The sequence below is a fragment of the Desmodus rotundus genome, chromosome 3 (genome assembly GCF_022682495.2).
Source record: "Desmodus rotundus isolate HL8 chromosome 3, HLdesRot8A.1, whole genome shotgun sequence".
Classification (NCBI taxonomy): Eukaryota; Metazoa; Chordata; class Mammalia; order Chiroptera; family Phyllostomidae; genus Desmodus; species Desmodus rotundus.
Genome location: NC_071389.1, coordinates 9,010,639 through 9,031,161, shown reverse-complemented (window position 1 = coordinate 9,031,161; position 20,523 = coordinate 9,010,639). Strand labels below are relative to the sequence as shown.

Sequence of the window (20,523 nt, the reverse complement as noted above, 5' to 3'; positions counted from 1 at the left end):
GTATAATTTAGGGCAGTACATCTCAAACCTGGCAGAGAGGTGGAAACATGAAGACATAACCTATAATTCCTTTGAAAAGATAATATTCTTTTGAATTCCTGTGTTTTATCACAAAATAATGCACATTTTACAGTATTCGCTCTAACACCTCTATGTCCCCTGCTTTTTTTTAAGATAGAGGGAAGGGAGAGAGGAAGAGAGGGAGAGAAACATCAATGGGTGAACCATCGATCAGCTGCCCCTTGCACGTGCCCCAACTGGGTCTGCAACCCTGGCATGCACCCTGACTGGGAAGCTTTCCCTCTGTGGGAAGACCCCCAGCCAACTGAACCACACCAGTCAGGGCTCTGTGCCTATTTTAATACACAAATAACATTTACACATTCTTACCAGGGAAATTCTACTTTTTCCTCTTAACTGTCAAATAAAATGAATATTCCAAGAAAATAAGCTGAGTTTACCTTACAAATTCTACTCAAAGCCTTAGTCTTAAAGTTTAATTGTCTCAGTTACATAATGGAACTGTATAGTTTTAGCCTTTCTTTTCTATCCTCTACAAATTTATTCACAAGTTCCCTTAAAGTAGGGGTTCCCAAACTTGAGTATGCAAATTCTGAACCAGTTAAGCGGATAAAAGAGCCTGCATTTTAAACAAGCACTGCTGGTGATTCTAAATAGGAGAAACACTGACCCCAAGCCATGCCTGAGAAGACTTCCCGCCTTACAATAGGTAGGTTCAAGCTAATAAAATGTCCCCTTGAAATTCTCAATGGCTCACACTCAGAAGACTTAGTCCTGCTTCTTTGTCACTATCTTTAAGATTATGGAAGCCAGAATAACAGATCCAATTTGTGTTGGACATAATAGAAACAAAACTGGTTTAACGAGTCCCCCAAATCCGTATGCCAAGTAGTTTATTTTCAAACTTAATGCAGGACAATTCTGTTGTCATTCTCCTAGAAACTATCTCCTTATTACAATTTAACCCTTTTGGGAAGGCAGGATTCAACAAAGGGCTATACTCTGCCTTTCGGACTCATGTTAAAAATCAGCATTTCTCTCTTACACAAACAGAACAATTATTTTTTACCCACCCTAACCAAGACAATCTAGTTTATTAAGCTGAGTGGTAAATGTAACCACTCTTTAAAATAGAAGATACTGGAAGTATGTCAATAAATAAAGCTGGAATAGTGCCCACATTGAGGATACAATGTTGCCCTTTCATACACAGGCTGGAGTACAAATTACACTAAAACTCAGCTTCCTTATCTCTTACCTGGCCCTATCCAGGCTGTTACTTCAATCTGCATGCCAAAGAAAAGTTTTCCTTTTGATGCAGTCAATGCTTTTTCTTGGTCCTCTTGCTGCCGAAAGAATACCAGACCATACCTCTCTTCTGAAGCCCCATGTATCTGCACTGAAGTCACCTTTCCAAATTTCTTAAATTCATGGAAAAGGCCATCTTTAAGGCTTGTATCTAAATGCCCAAATAAAAACAAGTTACTTATTTTTCTAATTTATTTACAACTCAATAAACTACTAAATCATTAGCCTAAGTTTTCTTAGCATTAAAACATTATGTTTTCAAATAAAATACCTCTAAAAAGCATTTTGGGTATTAGTATACAATTCTGAAATAAACAGTGTTAGAAGATATATTGATTTTTTAAAATCAATTAAAAAATGATTGGTTTTAAAAAATCAATTAAAAAATGATTGACTTTTAATCATTTTTGATAAAATGATTTATCAATTTTTTTTGATTTTTAATAATCAAAAAAACGATTTTTCTGATTATCAAAAAATCACAAAAAATGTTTTTTTTTTCTCCCATAGTGTAAGGGGAGTTCATCTTGCCACTCCTACTTTTGGTTATGTTTAAAACCTTCACAATAAAACTTGTATACATGAAAACATATATAAGAATTTTAAAGACTTTAGAAAGAAAGCTGCACTTCTATCTTTTCAAGCATCATGTCAAGGATAAAAATGTGTGGGAAGTGGCATGCAACATCCTAAACAACTTTGAGGCCTTTTACAGATGAATCATATCATCGGGGGTGGGGGTGGGGGTGGGGGGTGGGGGCGGGGCCCTGTGTTAATTTGCTTCATTATAAATATTAACTTACATAGAACAACAAGCCAATTTTATCCCTGTCCATTGCTAAATTACCAAGTAACCTAAATCAAAAGGTGATCAATATTTGTGTCTCAGTATGTCTATTCACAAACCTGGTATGTAGATTTTATAGGCTGTTTTAATAAATAATTTAATAAATCACTGAAATGCACTTAGCTAAGAAATAGTTTGGGTTTTTTTGGTTTGACCATATGTATGTTGTTTACGTATGTAATATGCCTCATTTAGGAATAACAGCATTTATAGCAAATTGACAATTAAAAATAATCAAGAGTAAAGAAAAGACAGCTTTTCACTAGATGTTCCTCTTAATTCATGATTTTCCTTATTTAAATTCTTAATATTTTGAAATGGGTTTCTTATAATTTTATGTCCAAAGTTATTTCACATAACACAGAACTCCAGAGCAATGTAATAAATCCAACTGAAAATATTTCCACAATTTTATCATACCAAATTTCCCCTAATATTGAAATATTTAAACCAGCAAGCATATTTATTCAAAGACAAACCACCCTTCCTGTATAAAATATGCACTATACAATCTTTGTGGGTATATGTACATGTATACATCATAATATATATGCACATATGTGTATGCATATGTGCATAATATGTGCTTATGTATATAATAACTACAAATAAAATAACATGCAAATCTATATATACAACCTAGATACTATATAGAGTTATAAAATCACTTGCTTATTCTTACATGGCATTAAATATTAACGGACCACAAAAACAAAGCTTGTTGTCACTACAAAGCATAGAATTCTAGTTGCTCCTCTCTCCTTCTCCAACAGCAGTAGAGAGGAAGGTACAGTTTTTACCTGTAGAGCGTACTGGAAGATTCTGAACCTTGATCCCAAAACTTTTACGGGGCTCATCTTTTTCCAGGGATGAAAGCAACTGGGCAGTGGGTGCAGGGACTGCTGCAGACTGAACCGACCGGGCTGGAGAATCGTCACTTGAACTACTGCTGGAATCGGTGCTGCAGAAGGGCAAAAGAAGCTTTAGTAAAAACACACACAAAAAACAAAACCTGTAGCATATAAAAACTTCTTAGAATCAACAAGTGGCAATAATTAAAAGGTCTAAATTTTAGGTCTCAGATTTCAGGACACCCTACCTTCTCCACATCTATTTCATACTGTACCTTCAGAGAGAGCAGAAGACAGCAAACAGTGGCCTGAGAATGTGGAGGCAAAAGTAACGGATCTTTTACTACCACATGCCTCCTAAAAACAAATATATTCATCCTGTGCTAGATCTGAATAATTTTTACCAACTAAAATAAGACTAATAAACACAATTCACTTAAAGGTAATAACACAATAGCAGATATATGGGTTTTTTGATTCAAAGAGCCATTCAAATCTTAGCTCAGACATATAAACATGTATTCTTGGACAAGTCATTTAACCTTTTACTGAAGACTCAGTTTACACATCTGTAAAATAGAAATAATAAAGAATATCTATCCTACGGGGTTAAGAATTAAATAAAATAACCCACAAGTTTAGAGTCTGAAATACGCCAACACTCAATAAATGAGGCACCAGTGCTGTGTTACTATTATTACTACTATCACCACTGCCTTATGGCTAAATAAATTTTAGGAAAACAAAAATATCCAAAATAATTTCCCAGGTAATTTTTAACACTTCTGAAGGTGTAATAATACTAGTTTAGGCTCTTTGTGAATAATATGGGAGATGAGAGTCAATGAAATTGAACTGATTTACTCTCTTCAGTTTAATATAATCCTCAAATGGGGAGGCAGGTGAAAGACAAGGAGGTAATATTGCCAACATGGTCTGATTATGAGAGAGATATTTAAACAAGCTTTTTATGGCTAAGAACTAAGTGAGAAATATAAAATTCTCTTTAGTACTGGATATACAAAACTGCTATGTTTTAAGTTCTTTTGCAGCCTTCTCAAATAGATTAATAAAAAGCTATTTACAGGATCTGCCATTTTACAGGTTCCTGTAACTTTTTCCCCCTGAAATTTTGGCTCATACCCACACCTTCCCTATTGTGGAAGGCTTATCTCTATGTAACTCCAGGAGGTTAAGCACACTAGCTAGAGGAAAGACCTGATAGTTTTTGTCATTTGAGCTAAGACTACAGCTTTCATACCCAGCCCAATAAATAAATCCAACCCTTGGATCTGAGACAAATTTGCTATTGCTTTTTTTTTTTTAATAAGAAATAAATGATGTAAGAAAATAGGGTGTTATTAACTTAGAATTCACACAGCATTTTCATTTAGCTTTCACCTACTACCACAAAAAATGAAAACTTCATGAGGTTATCGAGCTTTATACAGTTTGAAACATAGAGAAATAAACCTATTCCAGTGGGAGCAAAAAGGAGATAGGTGAGTTACAAAATACAAACTCCTAGGGATAAAAGCCTCCCAATAGAACAAGTCATCATTGCCAGGCCTCCTATACATGACGGGGCTTCAATTTTCCTATCCATGAAGTGAATTTTTCCCTGGAGCATTCAGAAAAAGTAGTGTTACTAGTACTAAGTGAATAGGATACTGTATTTTCACTCAAATTAAGGGTTAACAAAATTAATCTTTTTGGCACAGAAAGAGAAAAATATTTGTTAAATATATTAAGTACTCCAAGCAATACAAGATTATTTACAAGGCCACCAAGTAACTACAGTATAGAATGTTATATGACTTATTAACTTAATTCCAATGAGTAAAATAACCATTAAGGAAAATACTTTAGTTACAATACTACCAATATTATATACATCAAAATTCCTTAGCAATAGTGGGTAAAGAAGTAAACAAATATGGTCAAGAGAAGAATTTCTGACTTTTGATATGGCTGATGAGGCAACAAAAACAATGTTCTGTGTAAGTCTATTACAAAAATGGAGGAATGTGATCAATCAATGATTAACAATGATTTTAAAGTGCAAAGTAGTCACAGAAATTAGGTTTGTCAGTATCATCACAATCTTGGGAAATTCCCTGCTACCAAACAAGATATAAGATTTAACTGGTAGAATTATCTGCTGAACAATTTGAAGTGATAACTAGAAGGAGAAAAGGTTTTAAAATGAATTATTAAATGGTAAATTATACAACTTTTGAGTTCACTAAACTGCAATGTACATTTTCAAGACAGTCTATTAAATGTACTAGGAATTTTAAGACCCTAAATCAACATGGGGGCACAAATTTAGCCCCCCAAATATTTTTCAGTCCTATTAAACTGACAGAAAGCCCAAATGCCCAGAATGTGTCCATTTTATTTTTTTAATTCTTATTTTCATTTTCACTAAAGAATCACACAGCTCATCAAAGCAGTGATCTATGGTACTTAGTTGTTTCTTGAAAGCCAAAACAGTTAATCAGAAGGTATTCCAATATAAATTTATTAACGCAGTGATGATGTGTATCAACAAATAGTTTTAAGAAAGCAGATTTTACATTTACCTGGACACATCAGTATTACATCTTCAATATCAACTAAAAGTTCTAAATCATAAAGAACTTGAAAAAATGCAACTTAAAAGAATCTAGTTATACTTTCCCCTAAGCACATAAGATAATTAAGGCTAAATTATTTCTTATATCTGCTTATTTTTGATTAGGATTACTAAGACACATAACTAATTAAAATTTCCATAATAAAAAAAATAAGAGAATAAGCAATTGGTTGCATAACAGTTCTTGATAATCAAACAGATTATGGGATGCCAGGATTCTCTTAAGCACAATTACGGTGTCAATCAACTACTCCTGTTCCCACAGCCATTTTATACACAGAACTACAGTGAACATTTGACTCAACATTGAAAATGTCAAGGCACTGGGTATACTATTTAAGATGACTCAGGATAAAATTTGTTCACATACAAGAGTAATAGCCAATGACTGGCTTTTACATCTGTATTCCTATATTATTTGTAAACATCTGATTACCCTAAATATGCATTTATACTTTTTTTTAACTGGGAAATTAAAAAGCAATTAACCAAATTAAGTAGAGAAAAAAATCTGGCATAAATGGATTTTCTTTTAAGGAGCAATTAAAGCAACTAGAAAACTTTGCAATTAAAACAGATAAGAGAGCCCATTTGTTTAGAAAAGATACATAATCTCAAGTGACAATTTGCCAATAACCTCTCTTCTCTTCCCATCAGATAGTTAATAATTGTTTTCTCTCTACATAATCAATATATGAGCTTGAGTTCAAAAGGGAAAAGATGCAAAAAATGCAGATTTTCCATCAGGCTTATGCAAATCAAAATGTGCCAACTGCCCTTGGTGCCTCCATCAAATGGGGGGGGAGGGGGATCATGTAATTTCCTAAATGCAACGCATCACCACACCAGGTAAGAATCTCTGCATATCCAGTATTTTACAGGTCCAAATTTTCAAGACAATCCTATTTTTTAGTGCAGCAGTTCTCTAAATGTGGTCTGAGGACCTATGCAGGGTCCTTAAGGTCTTCTTAGGGGTTCTGTGAGGTCCTTCCTATTTCAATTACATATCTGTGTGATGCCAGATATTCTTCATAGACTTCACACACACAGACACACACAAGTATAATCACAGTTTAAATGCAGAAGTAGTTATAAGAATCTAGACATCTTATTAAAAATCAGACATTAAAGAGATTTGCAGCCCTGACTGGTGTAGCTCAGTGGATTGAGCATGAGCCTGCAAACCAAAGGGTCCCTGGTTCGATTCCCAGTCAGGGCACATGTCTGGGTTGCGGGCCAGGTCCCCAGTGGGGGGCGCGTGAGAGGCAGCCACACATTGATGTTTCTCTCCCTTTCTCTTTCCCACCCTTCCTCTCTCTAAAAATTAATAAATAAAACCTTAAAAAAAGAGAGATTTGCAAAAAAGGTAAAATAATGCCACTCATCTCATTATTTGTTTTAAAAAGTTATAGCATACTAGCTGAAGATCTAAAATTATAACTGATTAGGGAGGTTCCTCCCCAGAAGCAGACAACATCTTGAAGTGGCAAATTCTCCCAAGATCATGGATGAAGATCTTCATCTCAATATGAAACTTCTATGCCTTTTACCTTTCGCTACTTGCTTTTTCCCATTAATCCATAGGCAGATAATGCTCCTTAACTCTGGCAACTCTCATTAAATCTACCATTAAGGCCATAACTAGAGCAAAAATCCCTAGAATTTCTTGCCAAGGTGGTTTTCAACAATAGAATTGCTTTAGATTACTTATTGGCTGAACAAGCAATAAGTCTGGGCCATAAGCAAATACCTTCTCCTACTATACCTGGATCAACACCTTTGGTATTGTAGCAAATACAAGAAATTAACGAACAGGCTAAAACAGGTTGATGCTCCTTTAAATACATTTTTTTTATTTATTTGAACCAATTAGTTCGGTTCACAGGGAACCCTGACTGAAGAGCACACTTCAGTCTCTTGGTGTTATTCTCCAACTGCCAGTCATCACTATAGTCTGTCTGCCTAATGGCTATATCCTCTCAAGGGTCTTAATTTTGCGTTTGCAGCCATCAGCAGTATATCACATGGTCCCACAGTGCTTGGAGAAACAGAAACAAGATGAATGACAAGATGAACAGCAAAAGCAGTTCTTCCAGGGACCTGACACCATAGCCAATGAGTGTCACGACAAGACAAAGACTTCAAGAACTTAACTAACGATGACCAAGAAAGGCACTAACGCCAATTTTTAATTAATCTTTCATGTATGAGAGGATGATCAAAAGGGGGAGATCTTAAATTAATTAAACAAGGAATCCATTAGACTGAGGTGCTTCTAATACCTTAGCAGCCTATGTGAGCAAACCAAAACCTAGGCCAGTAAAATACCTCATGGTTAAGAAATCAGCTCTGGCTGGTGTGGCTCACTGGATTGAGCCCTGGCCTGTGAACCATGCATTGGGTGCAGGCCAGGTCCCCGGCTGAGGGCCTGTGAGAGGTAACCTCCAAGATGTTTCTCTACCTTCCTTTTTCCCTCCCTTCCCTGCTCTCTCTAAACAATAAATAAATAAAATATTTAAAGTAAATGGTACATGATCGCCCTGGATGGTGTGGCTGAGTGGATTGAGTGCCAGCCTGCAAACCAAATGGTCGCTGGTTTGATTCCCAGTCAGGGCACATGCCTGCCTTGCAGGCCAAGTCCCCAGTGGGGGGCACGCCACAGGCAACCACACATTGATGTTTCTCTTCCTCTCTCTCTCTCCCTAAAAAATAAATAAATGAAATCTTTTAAATAAATAAATAATAACATAAAATAAATGGTACATGATAAAGGAAAATCCTCTCTTTAAAAAAAAGAAATCAAACCTAAGGACAGCCAATCACAAACACCTTATTAGGACTTCCATATAAGGCAGTAGCTTCCATTCTAACCAATCAAATCATGTTCTTGCTTTGCTTCTGCTTTTTCTCTATAAGTGTTTTCCCTAGCTCCTGTTGGTAGAGCGCTCCTAACCACTTCTGGTTCGGCACTGACCAATTCAAATTAATTTTTGCTCAAATAAACTATTAAAATTTAAAAAAGAAAGTTATATCAAATGAATTAAATAAAAATTTCAAAATAACAGTTTTGATTTCTAATATGGCAAATGTCAATAGATATTACTTAAATTAAATAAAAGCTCAATAATTTAAGAATGTAAGTGTCCTGAGCCAGAAAGTTAAAAAAAACAAAAACAAAAAATTAGAGTTTAGTAGACAGCCTGATATGATTCTAATTCCATTTTCAATTCTGCGACTTCTGATGTAACCTGAACTAAGTCTCTGTATTTTATTAAAAAATGAAGAAGGAAATACTCAACTGTGTGGTCTGGTCTAGTAAAGCACCTCATTTTGCTTCTCTAAACTTTAACTTCCTTAGTGGATTACCAGACCTCATGACCTTCCTTCAAAGGTCCTGCTAATTTCAGGGGTCTATGACTCTCCACCCACTTTCAACATTCCATCCATCTTTGAAAGCTCTCAAGGACATATCTATAGGATAAAATCCACATTCTTCGTCAAAAGAGAGGAGCTTTTACAAACATGATTCCAAACTAATTTTCTACCTGCTCCTTCTCACTCTCTTGCCATGACCCTTTACCCTATCCACTAATGATCTAGCCACACAAGAACATTAAACCAGTTTCTAATCAGGTACCTCTTTAAAAATTATTAGATACAAGTCCTTAGTTAAATTATTTCCTCTCTAATCCTTAACTTTCTCATGTAAATGGTGATAATACCTACCACTTGTGAGGGGCTATGGTGAGTTATGATTAGAAAATGCTTTCGCACTCTGCCTAGCATATAGCTAACAAAAGAGAGCTCTTGTCCATACCCATTATTGTTAAAGGCACTTTTCTGTCCATCCTTGCCTGCCCTGCCTTCAAGGAATTAGCTCTAATATTAACCTCCTGCTTTGTAGCTGTTCCTGACATCCATATCCCACCCTACAGCATTTGTTGGTTTTTTGACTGTATGTTCCCATGCCTCATTTACTACAATGTCTATCTCAAATGCCTTCATTCTGTCTCATAACTGGTATTCATTTGAAAGTCCAATGGATTCAACTTTGTAAACAGAGAGCCTCATATAGTGCCAGACATGTAATGAATGTGCCTCCAGGAAATTACTGACTTGAATAGTGCAAGCAATTGAAATTAATATCTAGGAAAGTATACCAAGCTCAGTAAAATAAAGATACTAACTGAACTCAGTATCTGAGAGTAAAATGCAAGTTTCTTTGTCACAAATTGCAAAGTATTTCTTCAATTATTAATTATTCAAGAAATATGATGGCTCTTCTAACTAAGGCAGTGGAAATGTAACTGACATATATTAATAACCTGACTGAAAAATCACCGACATCTATAAAACAAAACCACTTCATGGATCCTATTATCTAGAACTTTGGGGAAGATGATTAAAAAAAATTCTACTGGTGTGGCTCAGTGGTGTCATCCCGCAAACTGATAGGTCCCCTGTTCAACTGGTGGTCAGGGCACAAGCCTGGGGTGTAGGTCAGGCCCCTCCCTGGTTGGGGGTGTGCAAGAGGCACACTGATTGATGTTTCTCTCACACATCAATGTTTCTCTCCCTCTCTCCCTCCCTTCCCCCTCTCTAAAAATACATAATTTTTTAAAAATTCTAGGATGAAAGCAAAAGCACAATTAAAATATACACCAAAAAAATTAAGTGTCTAACAAAGTGCAGAGTCTTCGGATGCAGTATTCTGTTTCATTCACTAATCCTATCATCGAAATACCTGTATCGGAGGCTCTCAGTGGGGACAATTTTGCTCCTCAAGGGACATTTTTTTAGCTGCCACAACTGTAAGTGGGGATGAGGCTTAGTGCCGTCTAGTGAACTGCAGCCAGGGGTGCTGCTAAACATCCTACAATGTACAAGACAGTCCCCACAACAAAGAATTATCTGGCCTCAAATGTCAATAGTGCCAAAGTTGAGGCCTACGTTACTTCTTTGACTGCTTTCCATTTTTTGAAAACCCAACATGTTAATTTTAGGCTGCAATTCAAACATGGGATCCTTAAAGTGACTTGTTCTTCCTTATTAGTAATGTATCACTTTATAAAAATATTTGAGTAACTCCAAAATTCACAGGGGAAAAAAATGAAGAAAAAAAGATCACTTGTGAAAATTATACAAGAGGAAGCTGGGATGTGAAACACTCTGATGTCACTCAATTTTAGAAACCATGACAAAAAAGAAAACACCAAATAACTTCTTACAATATGTGCTTTGGTATGTCAATCACAGGGCCAAAGAACTTGTGAACAAGACTGTTTTATAATTTAAACAAATGATGGGTGAAATATACAGTAATGCTATTTGTATTCTTAGTAAGGTTTACATCCATGAAAAGTATTCCATTCATACTAAAATAGTTCTTAGCACAACAGCTTTCTTTACCTTCAACCTGGGGATTTAAGGTGGTAGTTTAGTATCACAAAATTTTTCTTACCAAAATACCATGTTCAGAAGAAATTAGTAAAACTTCTATTTTGCATAAAGAGCTTAATGCATTTTTTTTTGTTTTATAACTTCAAGACACTTAAGTTTACCTTAAAAAATGATAATATAGCCCTGGCTGGATGGTTCAGTTGGTTGGAGCATCATTCTGTACCCCAAAAGGTTGTGGGTTTTAATTCCCAGTCAGGGCACACATCTAGGTTGTCGGTTTGATTCTAGGTCAAACCTAGGTCTGGGCGCATGCTAGAGGCAACCGATCAATGTTTCTCTCTCACATCACTGTTTCTCTTTCTCTCTCTTCCCTCCTCTCTCTCTAAGATCAATAAACATATCCTTGGGTGAGGTCTTTTTTTAAAATGACATATACATCAATAGCAAAAAAAATCCCAACCAGACACAAAAATGCGCACCTTTGAACTTGAACAGACATTTCTCCAAAGAAAATATACAAATAGCCAAAAAGCACATAAAAAGATGCTCAACATAATTGTCAGGGAAACTCAAATCAAAATCACAATGAGATACCATTTTACACTCAGAATGGCTATTCTCAAAAAACAGAATATAACAAGTATTGGCAAGGATGTAAGGAAATTGGATTTCGCTCTGGCTAGTGTGGCTCAGTGGACTGAGTGCAAGAGTCGCTGGTTTGATTCCCAGTCAGGGCACATGCCTGGGTTTCAGGCCAGGCCCCAGTAGGGGGTGTATAAGAGGTAATCTCACATTAATGGCTCTCTCCCTTTCTGCCCCGCTTCCTCTCTCTCTAAAAATAAATAAATAAAAATCTTTTTAAAAAATGGATTCCTTGGGCACTGCTGGCAGAAAGGTAAAATGGAAACAGCACGGCAATTCCTCAAAAAGTTAGAAGTACTATATGATTCAGTAATTCCACTTTTGGGTACATAACCAAAAGAACTGAAAACAGGGACCTGAACAGACAGCTGTACACCCACATCCATAGCAAGTATAGTAGCCAAAAGGTAAGAAATCCAAGCATCCATTAACAGATGATTGCATAAACAAAATGTACTATCGACATACAGTGGAATATTATTCAGGCTTTAAAAGTAGAAGGAAATTCTGACATATGCTATAACTTTGATGAATTTTGAGGCCATTATGCTAAATGAAATAAGCCCATCACAAAAGGACAAATAACTATATGAGGTAACAAGAGTAGTCAAATCAGAGACAGAAAGTTGAATGGTGGCTGCCAGAGGCTGGGGAAGAGAAGGGAGAGTTGTTTCATGATTACAGTGTCAGTATGGAAAGATGAAAAGGTTCTGGAGACAGGTGGTGGTAATGGGTGCACAATAATGTGAATGTACTTAGAGTCACTGAATTGTACACTTAAAAACTGATTAAAATGGTAACTTGTATGTTATTTTAACACTACACACACACACACACACACAGACAACTTAAGAAGTAAAATATAGAGTGAGTGATTCTTCTTCTCTTTGTTCTTAGAAAAAGGTAAGAGATCCCAAACCACTCAGTGTAATAAGCTATATCTGCTGCTTTCTGTCAGTAAGGCTCTGCTGAATATCAAGGGGTCTCTCTACCCGATTTGTCCAGGTAAAGTTCCTCAAAAATGAGTCAGCTCTAACTGATGATTCTTCAACTAGTGCAAAAGAAATGGGAAAGCACTACTGGACTCTACTATATAAATGACAAAATAACTTAGAGTAAAAGTTAATGAAAGTTGCCTTAAGTCTTCATGTTTAGTATACTTACTGAGAAAAATTGTGTTGATATATTAAAGAGCAAAAATGCGTTTTTTTATTATAGAACAAATATCTTAACTTCAAGTATTTTGTTTTGGCCCATCAAAAGGTCTGATTTAAAAAAAAAATAAAATAAAAAGGTGATGACTGTCCTGACCAGCGTGGCTCAGTTGGTTGGGCATTTCCCTGCAAAGTGAAAGTTTACCAGTTCAATTCCCAGTCAGGCACCTGCCTGGGTTGTGGGTTTGTTCCCCTATCAGGGCACGTTTGAGAGGCAACCAACTGCTGTTTCTCTCTCACATCAATGTTTTTCTCCCTCCCTTTAAATAAATAAATAAATAAATAAATAAATAAATAAATAAATAAATAAATAAATAAATTTTTAAGAGGGTTAACTGAATTAACAGAGTAAAAAGAGAAAAGCTTTCTCTTAATAGACAAAGGTTGACAAGGAAAGAGATTCATGATCTACAAGCTGTAATTTTTCTTTTTACCATCATCAGCTTTTAATGCTGATATTAAAAATTAATTTATTTCCTAAGAATTTTAAGTACAGTAGAAAATCTAGACCTAAAAAAAAAATCTAGACCTTAGAAATGAACTTTTCTTGAGTTCTAGTTTCCATCTAGCTTTCACCTATAAGCATTTATAATTAATATCTAAGCCTTAAACAGGTACTGGCTCTACTTTTATAGGTAGGTAAGATGGCAAGAAAAACGGGTTTAGTGTTCATGGTCACTAAAGTGGTGGTAAATTCTACCACAATAATTTAAGATAATTGGTTCTATTTCTCTTCCTATTCTGAAGTCCAATAATTTACATAAATGAGAAAAAACAAAAGACTGGTTTTTAAAGGTTATCTTTTTTTGACAAAAATAACCATTTAAAATTGAGCTTAGCCCTGGCTGGTGTGGCTCAGTGCACTGAACCCCAGCCTGTGAACCAGAAGGTCACTGGTTTGATTCCCTGTCAGGGCACATGCCTGGGTTGCAGGCCAGGTCCCCATTTGGGGGTGAACAAGAGAAAACCAACTGATGTTTATCTCCCTCTCTTTTCCTTCACCCTTCTCCTCTCTCTAAAAATAAATAAAATCTTTTTTTAAATTGGAGATTAAGTATGCTATATGAGGTTAACCTGCTCACAGAAGATTAAGTACAAGTAATTCTTTAGAATGCAATTATAGCAGCTGTTAATTTTTTAAGATCCAATTTTATTTATTTATTTATTTATTTATAGAGAGCAGGGAAGGAAGGAAGAAGGAGAGGGAGAGAAACATCAATGTACAAAGGAAACATTGATCAGTTGCCCCTCACATGCCCCCAACTAGAGACCTGTCCTGCAACCCAGGCATGTGCCCCTACCAGGAAATTGAATTGGGAACCTTTCAGTTTGTGGGACAATGCCCAACCCACTGAACCACACCAGTCAATGTTTTTAAGCTTATCTCTGTCTTTGAGTGGTGTTAAAAAGAAATATGGAAATAGTTCATCTATAGGATGACTGGCTAGATAATTAAAGCTTAACCCACCCCAAAACCTGAAGGAATATCATTCAGTCTTAAAAAGGAAGAAAATTCTGACATTTGCTACAACATGGAAAAATCTTCAGACAAGTATGCTAAGTGGAACAAGCCAGACACAAAAGGACAAATCCTGTGTGATTCCATTTATGAGGTATCTAGAGCAGTCAAGTTCATAAAAACAGAAAGGAGAAGGGGTGGCTATCAGGGACTTCAAGATAGAAGAATGGGAAGCTGTTTAATGAATATAGAGTTTCAGTCTGGGGAGATGAAAAAGTTCTGGAGATGACTGGGGGTGATGGTCATACAACAAAGTAAACGTATGTAATGCCACTGAACTGCATACTTAAAAAAAGTAAAATGCTAAATTTTATGTTATGTATATTTTGCCACAATGTTTTTAAAAAATAAAGCCTTACAAGTTCAGCATTAAAAAATGCAATTTGGTGGTTTTAAAACCTATTGTTCTAATAACAATAGCAAAAAAAAAGGAAAGTGGCTATGCTCTTGCTAATCTATTACCAAGAAATATGAGGCTTATTTTCTGGTGAATTTTGTGGAGCCCTAAGATTCCCTAGGTAACTTTAAGAATGGTAAGATGATGAACTATAACTATCAGAGACCTAGTCACAAAGTGCTTACCATTTTATGTTCAGATTTTAGGGGGCAAATATGTGATTAGATTCTGGTATAGATAGATTTGCTAACTACAAAATTCAAAGTGAAAAAATTATTTTTCTACATATTTTCACTGTGTTCAAAAGAATCTTGGCCACAAGTACTTTCAGTTTAAATTCCAAAGAGCCAGGGCCCACAGAGTCATTATATTCTTAGCAATCTCTTAAGACTCAGAAAACCTGTTACTCAAAGCAAAAAGCACCAAACACGCATGATCCCTGAGAGTAATAAGCAGATACAACATGTCGGCCTAAGGAACAAAAAATCCTTCTGTGTGGCAGCACAGCCTTTAGAACATCCATGGGATGCCGTACTCAAGGGACAAACTAAGGAGAAAACTAAACTGTCAACTATAACACCATGCAATTTTCTCACTCTCAACTAGTATGCGGAACAAGTATGCGGAACCATAGATGTATTTCTTATATGAACGACTAAAATGTTTCAAAAGGCATAAACCAAGAAAGTATACAGATCAAGGGAAGATGTGTTATTTATTCCAAATGGTTACATACAACTGCTGTAGCCTTCACCAAACCCACAAGTAAATTTGAACTTTGGGTTTTGCCTTTTTCCAATTTAACTTTGGTGCTGATTTATCTCCTTCCCATTCAGAATAAAAAGTTTTCTATTTTCCACTTATGAACTCTCTATTAAGGAAGTTGCAGACCCAAGAGGTTATAAGGGCAATGAACTCCCTACCAGGAGTCTAAAGCTATCTACTATTTGGTGAACTTGTTTATTAATGACTTCAAATCACTAAGAAACTCCAGCCTGAAATCCTCCTGCTTAAACAATTCCTCTGCAGTTCCTGCCAGAGGAAACAAACAAAAAGCTACAGTCCAAATGGCTCTCACCATCATGACAGAGAACATTCATGAGACTAGTCTGACCCTTCGCCATTGACAACTACATTTGAGATTCATAGAAGTCCCCAGTTTGGTTATAGAAATTATGTCTAGAAGCCAGGTATCTATTCAATGTTTGTCTTATTCTAATTCCAACATCAGAATCCGAGTCTACGTTACTACTATCAGAAGTACTGGCCACCACTTAGAAATTACCTTCAGATCAAGAGGGGGTTTTTTTAATTAAAAAAATTACTGTAAGATAACTTAATTTTTTTCTTAGATATTAAAACTAATCTATTTAGGGGTTTAGAGATTAAAGTTTTTCAACAGCTAAGACACTCCCTTGGCCATTCTGGATATCAACATGCATTTGGCTTAATACCAAATAAAGATGGAATCTGGAGGTCGTTCAGTCAACACACCTTAGGCTTAGGCGTCCCAGAGAACCTTTTCCATTAATCCAGAATTTCAAAGAGAAGAGTCTTGAGAATTAAAATAATAAAAATAACAGATTCTAGTCTTCTTTATACTAAATGAAAAATACTAAAATAGATGTACAAATTACTTCACGACATCGTATCTTGATAGAGTTCCAGAACAGTGTATGCTGTCCAATACAAATTTAATAAAAACCAAAAATGTAATTTAAAAATTTTAAATAGCCATACTTAACAAAAAAAAAAGTAAATTTTACTGTTTTATTAAATGTAATATAGTCAAAAATACGGGGCCCGGCAAAAATAACGCCCCTCCTTTTTTAATTACAAAATCATAAACATGTAATTCTGTAACATAACAATAATCACACTCAAGCACATCATATAACATTTTAGGTGCAATGTTCAAATTAAAACTATAAATTATTATACCCACATTATTACCCTACCAACCACACTTAAGCAGGCCTTACTTCTGTTGGACCCTGTATTTCAACATGCAGCCAACATAAAATATTTTTGCTACATCTTCAAAATTCAGTGTATTTTTAAAAACAGTTCTACTGAAATAATTTCACACCATGAAATTAACTCATTTAAGAGTATACAATTAATGACTGTAGTATATTCATGGAGTTACACAATTATCACCATAATGTAACTTTAGTATATCCACATCACGTCAGAAAGAAAAACCTCAAATCTATCAGCTGTCACCACTCTCCATTCTCTTCCAGACCCAGCCCTAGACAACCAATAATCTGCTTTGTCTCTATAAATTTACCTGTTATGGAGAGTTCATATAAATAGAATCACATAATATGCAGTCTTCTGTACTGGCTTTATTCACTTAGCATGTTTTTTTAAAGATCTGATTTATTTATTTTCAGAGATAGGGAAAGGGAGGGAGAAAGAGAGAAAGAAACATCAATTGGTTGCCTCTGGCATGCCCCCAACCAGTGACCAGGCCTGTAACCCAGGCATGTGCCCTGACTGGGAATCAAACCAACAAACTTTCACTCAGAAAGATGATGCCCAACCCACTGGGCCACACCAATCAGGGCAAACTTAGCATGTTTTTGAGGTTCATCCATGTTATAGAATGGGTCAGTAGTGGTACACAAACTAGCCAAATTTCAAGTACAGGCCTGAGAACCAAAGGGTCACTGGTTTGATTCCCAGTTGGGGCACATACCTGAGTTGCCGGCCAGGCCCCCAGTGGAAGGGCACATGAGAGGCAACCACACACTGATGTTTCTCTCCCTCTCTATCTCCCTTCCCTTCTCTTTAAAAAATAAGTAAATAAAATCTTTAAGAAAAATGCCATTTATGAGAGAGATAATACTTTATAAAGGGTTAACCATATTTAAAAATAATGGTTATAATATATATATAAAAACCATTATGAAAACTAATGTCAAAGTGGTATCTTGGTAAGTTATATATATTTCTCATTACATTGTAATTCCAGCTAGCTCTAGCAAGTCAGCAAAATGATTCCTACAAGCATAAATTTCCACTTTAAAAGTACAGAAGAGCCCTGGGTAGTATGGCTCAGTGGACTGAATGCCAGCCTGTGAACCAAAAGGTTGCTGGTTCAACTCTCAGTCAGGGCAGATGCCTAGGTTGTGGGCCAGATCCCTGGGTGGGGGCGTATGAGAGGCAACCAACTGATGTTTCTCTTGCACATCGATGTTTCTCTCTCACTTTCTCCCTCCCCTCCCCTCTCTCTGAAAATAAATAAAATCTTAAAGAAAAAGTACAGAGGAATTAACAAAAAAATTGAAACGTATTTCCAGGATACTTATACGTTAAACTTTAAAAACTATCTTTGCTGATAATTTAAAAACCGAACAAAAAGCCTACTATCCCTTGCTCGGGATTACACCAAAGTTAAAAAAGAATTTTAATTTAATGTCATTAAGAAAAACTCAAATGGTTATTAGCTAAGCCAAATTCTAAATATGTCCAACCCTATTTTATTGAGCTATATATAATGTTTTCCCACCTAATTCTAAGAATAATTACCTTCATCTTAGTATATATGTCTAATCTCTTTTATATCAAGAAAAGTTTTTAGAGCCCTGGACGGTGTGGCTCAATGGATTGAGCACAGGGCTGCAAACCAGGGGGTCGCCAGTTTGATTCCCGGTCAGAGCACATGCCTGGGTTGTGGGCCAGCTCCCCAGTCGGGGGCATGCAAGAGGCAACTGTACATTGATGTTTCTCTCCCTCTCTTTCTCCCTCCCTTCCCCTCTGTCTAAAAATAAATAAAATCTTTTAAAAAGAGAAAAAAAAGAGTTAAGTTTTTAGAGTATGACCCTGAGATTCTTAGGAGAAACCAACTAGTTAATTTTCAAATACATTTCTCTTACTATTTTGTCTACCTGGAAACAAGTTCACTTATCATACAAAGTGATTTTAGAAAGATGTTCTATAGAGAAGACTTTATAAAATTGCTAATAGTAGTAAACTCTGGTAGCATATAATGTAATGAATGACTAATAATTTAAGTAAATCAATTACCAGATGGTGCTCTTTCCATTTCTCACAGGAGAAGCAATCACAAAACCACTCTTTGTAGAATAAAGGCAATCACTCTAAGAGTTTGTACTCTAAGATACAGATTTAAAATTTAAAAATTAAGGGAAGGTACCTGTCATAAAAGTTTGGCTAATTCTGAGCTTCTGAAAATACTAATGTTTAATATATTTTAAAATGAGCCCTGGCTGGTGTGGCTCAGTGGATTGAGTGCCAGCCTGTGAACCAAAAGGTCATTGGTTCAATTCCTGGTCAGGGTACATGCTTGGGTTGCCAGCCAGGTCCCCAGTTGGGGGCATGCAAGAGGCAAGCAATTGTTTCTCACGAACATTTATATTTCTCTCCCTCTCTTTTTCCTTCCCTTCCCCCTCTACTATCTAAAAATAAATAAATAAGATCTTAAAAAATAAAATAAAATAAAATGAGACCACCACACTTTTCTTTATTTCTGTGCATGGATGATCCCTTGTCTAGGGCAAAATGAAATTATGATATGGTTTCTAAGAATGACCAAAGAAAGTCTCCAAGTAAAAACCCAAAAAGGATAAAAGAGAAGAACATCATTACCCAAACTGCTGAGTCAACTTTTACCACAAGTGAAAAATACTATATAGGTTTCAATCTCACTCCAAAAGTTTAAAACATAGGCAGGGCTATGGGAATTTACCTTTTCTATATAACCCTGGTGTCCAGAAAGACAAAAGATAAATGTACTCTTTTACTTGTGGCTTTAATATTTCTTCATGACTTCTGAGTGTTCTCTTACCAGGAATTAGACCATGTTTAATCACTTAACTCCCTTATTTCTCAAAGAGGCAAACTGAGAAAGAGGCTCTTTGTGCACAAAGCAGCCATGACACTAAAAATTTGTAATTGAAGCACAGTATTTTTTTTTTTAAATTGTCACCCGAGGATAGGTTTTTATTGATTTGAGAAAGAGAGAGTAATGGAGAAAGAGAGAGATACATTGATGTGAGAGAGAAGCATCCATCAGTTGCCTCCCGTATGCACCCCAAATGGGGATCAGACCCACAACCTCGGTATGTGCCCTGACCAGGAATCAAACAGAAACCTTTTGGTGCAGGGGGTTGATGCTCTAACCAACTGAGCCATCTGGCCAGGGTGAGGTTTTTTGTTGGTTGGTTGGTTGGTTTTCAAGAGTTTGCTTCCAAGACAAACAAATGCAATTTGGCATAGCATTTTTAATTTTAAAATTTGTTATTTAGGGCTTTAATCTGAACTACTTTTTGAAGCAACATTTAAAAAAGTTACATCAGGATTTAATTAAAATTCACAAGATACCAGGCCACAAGTTGACTCCAAATCAATTTTCATTCCTTTCACCTATCAATCAAACCAAAATAAACCCCAGCAGGACCCAAGTATAAAAAACAAAAAGGGTATGAGAGAGACAGTTCTTTACTTCAAACAGACTAACTTAACTTGTAATAAAAGCAAAGTTCCTGGGGAACTTTGGTCATTAATTAATAAAGTTTTAGTCAAATTCTTTATTACCAAATGCAAGACCATGCTGTGATGCACCCAACCAGCTGTATGGCAGAAGCTGTTTTTCAAGCATTAGGTACTAAAGGGCAAGAGACAGAAAGTTGTAAGGGAGTAATAATGGAAAGATGCA

The 20,523-nt window shown here is 35.8% G+C and overlaps 1 protein-coding gene across 3 annotated transcripts in view; it reads right to left on the bottom strand.

The window, feature by feature from the left end:
• Positions 1 to 20,523, bottom strand: part of SPEN (spen family transcriptional repressor) — a 74,768-nt gene that overhangs the window by 22,630 nt on the left and 31,615 nt on the right. For all 3 annotated transcript variants that reach the window (XM_024554258.4, XM_024554259.4, XM_053921094.1), the window contains 2 exons: positions 2,977 to 3,137; positions 1,280 to 1,480 (listed from right to left, as the gene is read on the bottom strand). In XM_024554258.4, coding sequence (XP_024410026.2) covers positions 1,280 to 1,480; positions 2,977 to 3,137 — 362 coding nt within the window. The remainder of the gene's footprint in view (positions 1 to 1,279; positions 1,481 to 2,976; positions 3,138 to 20,523) is intronic.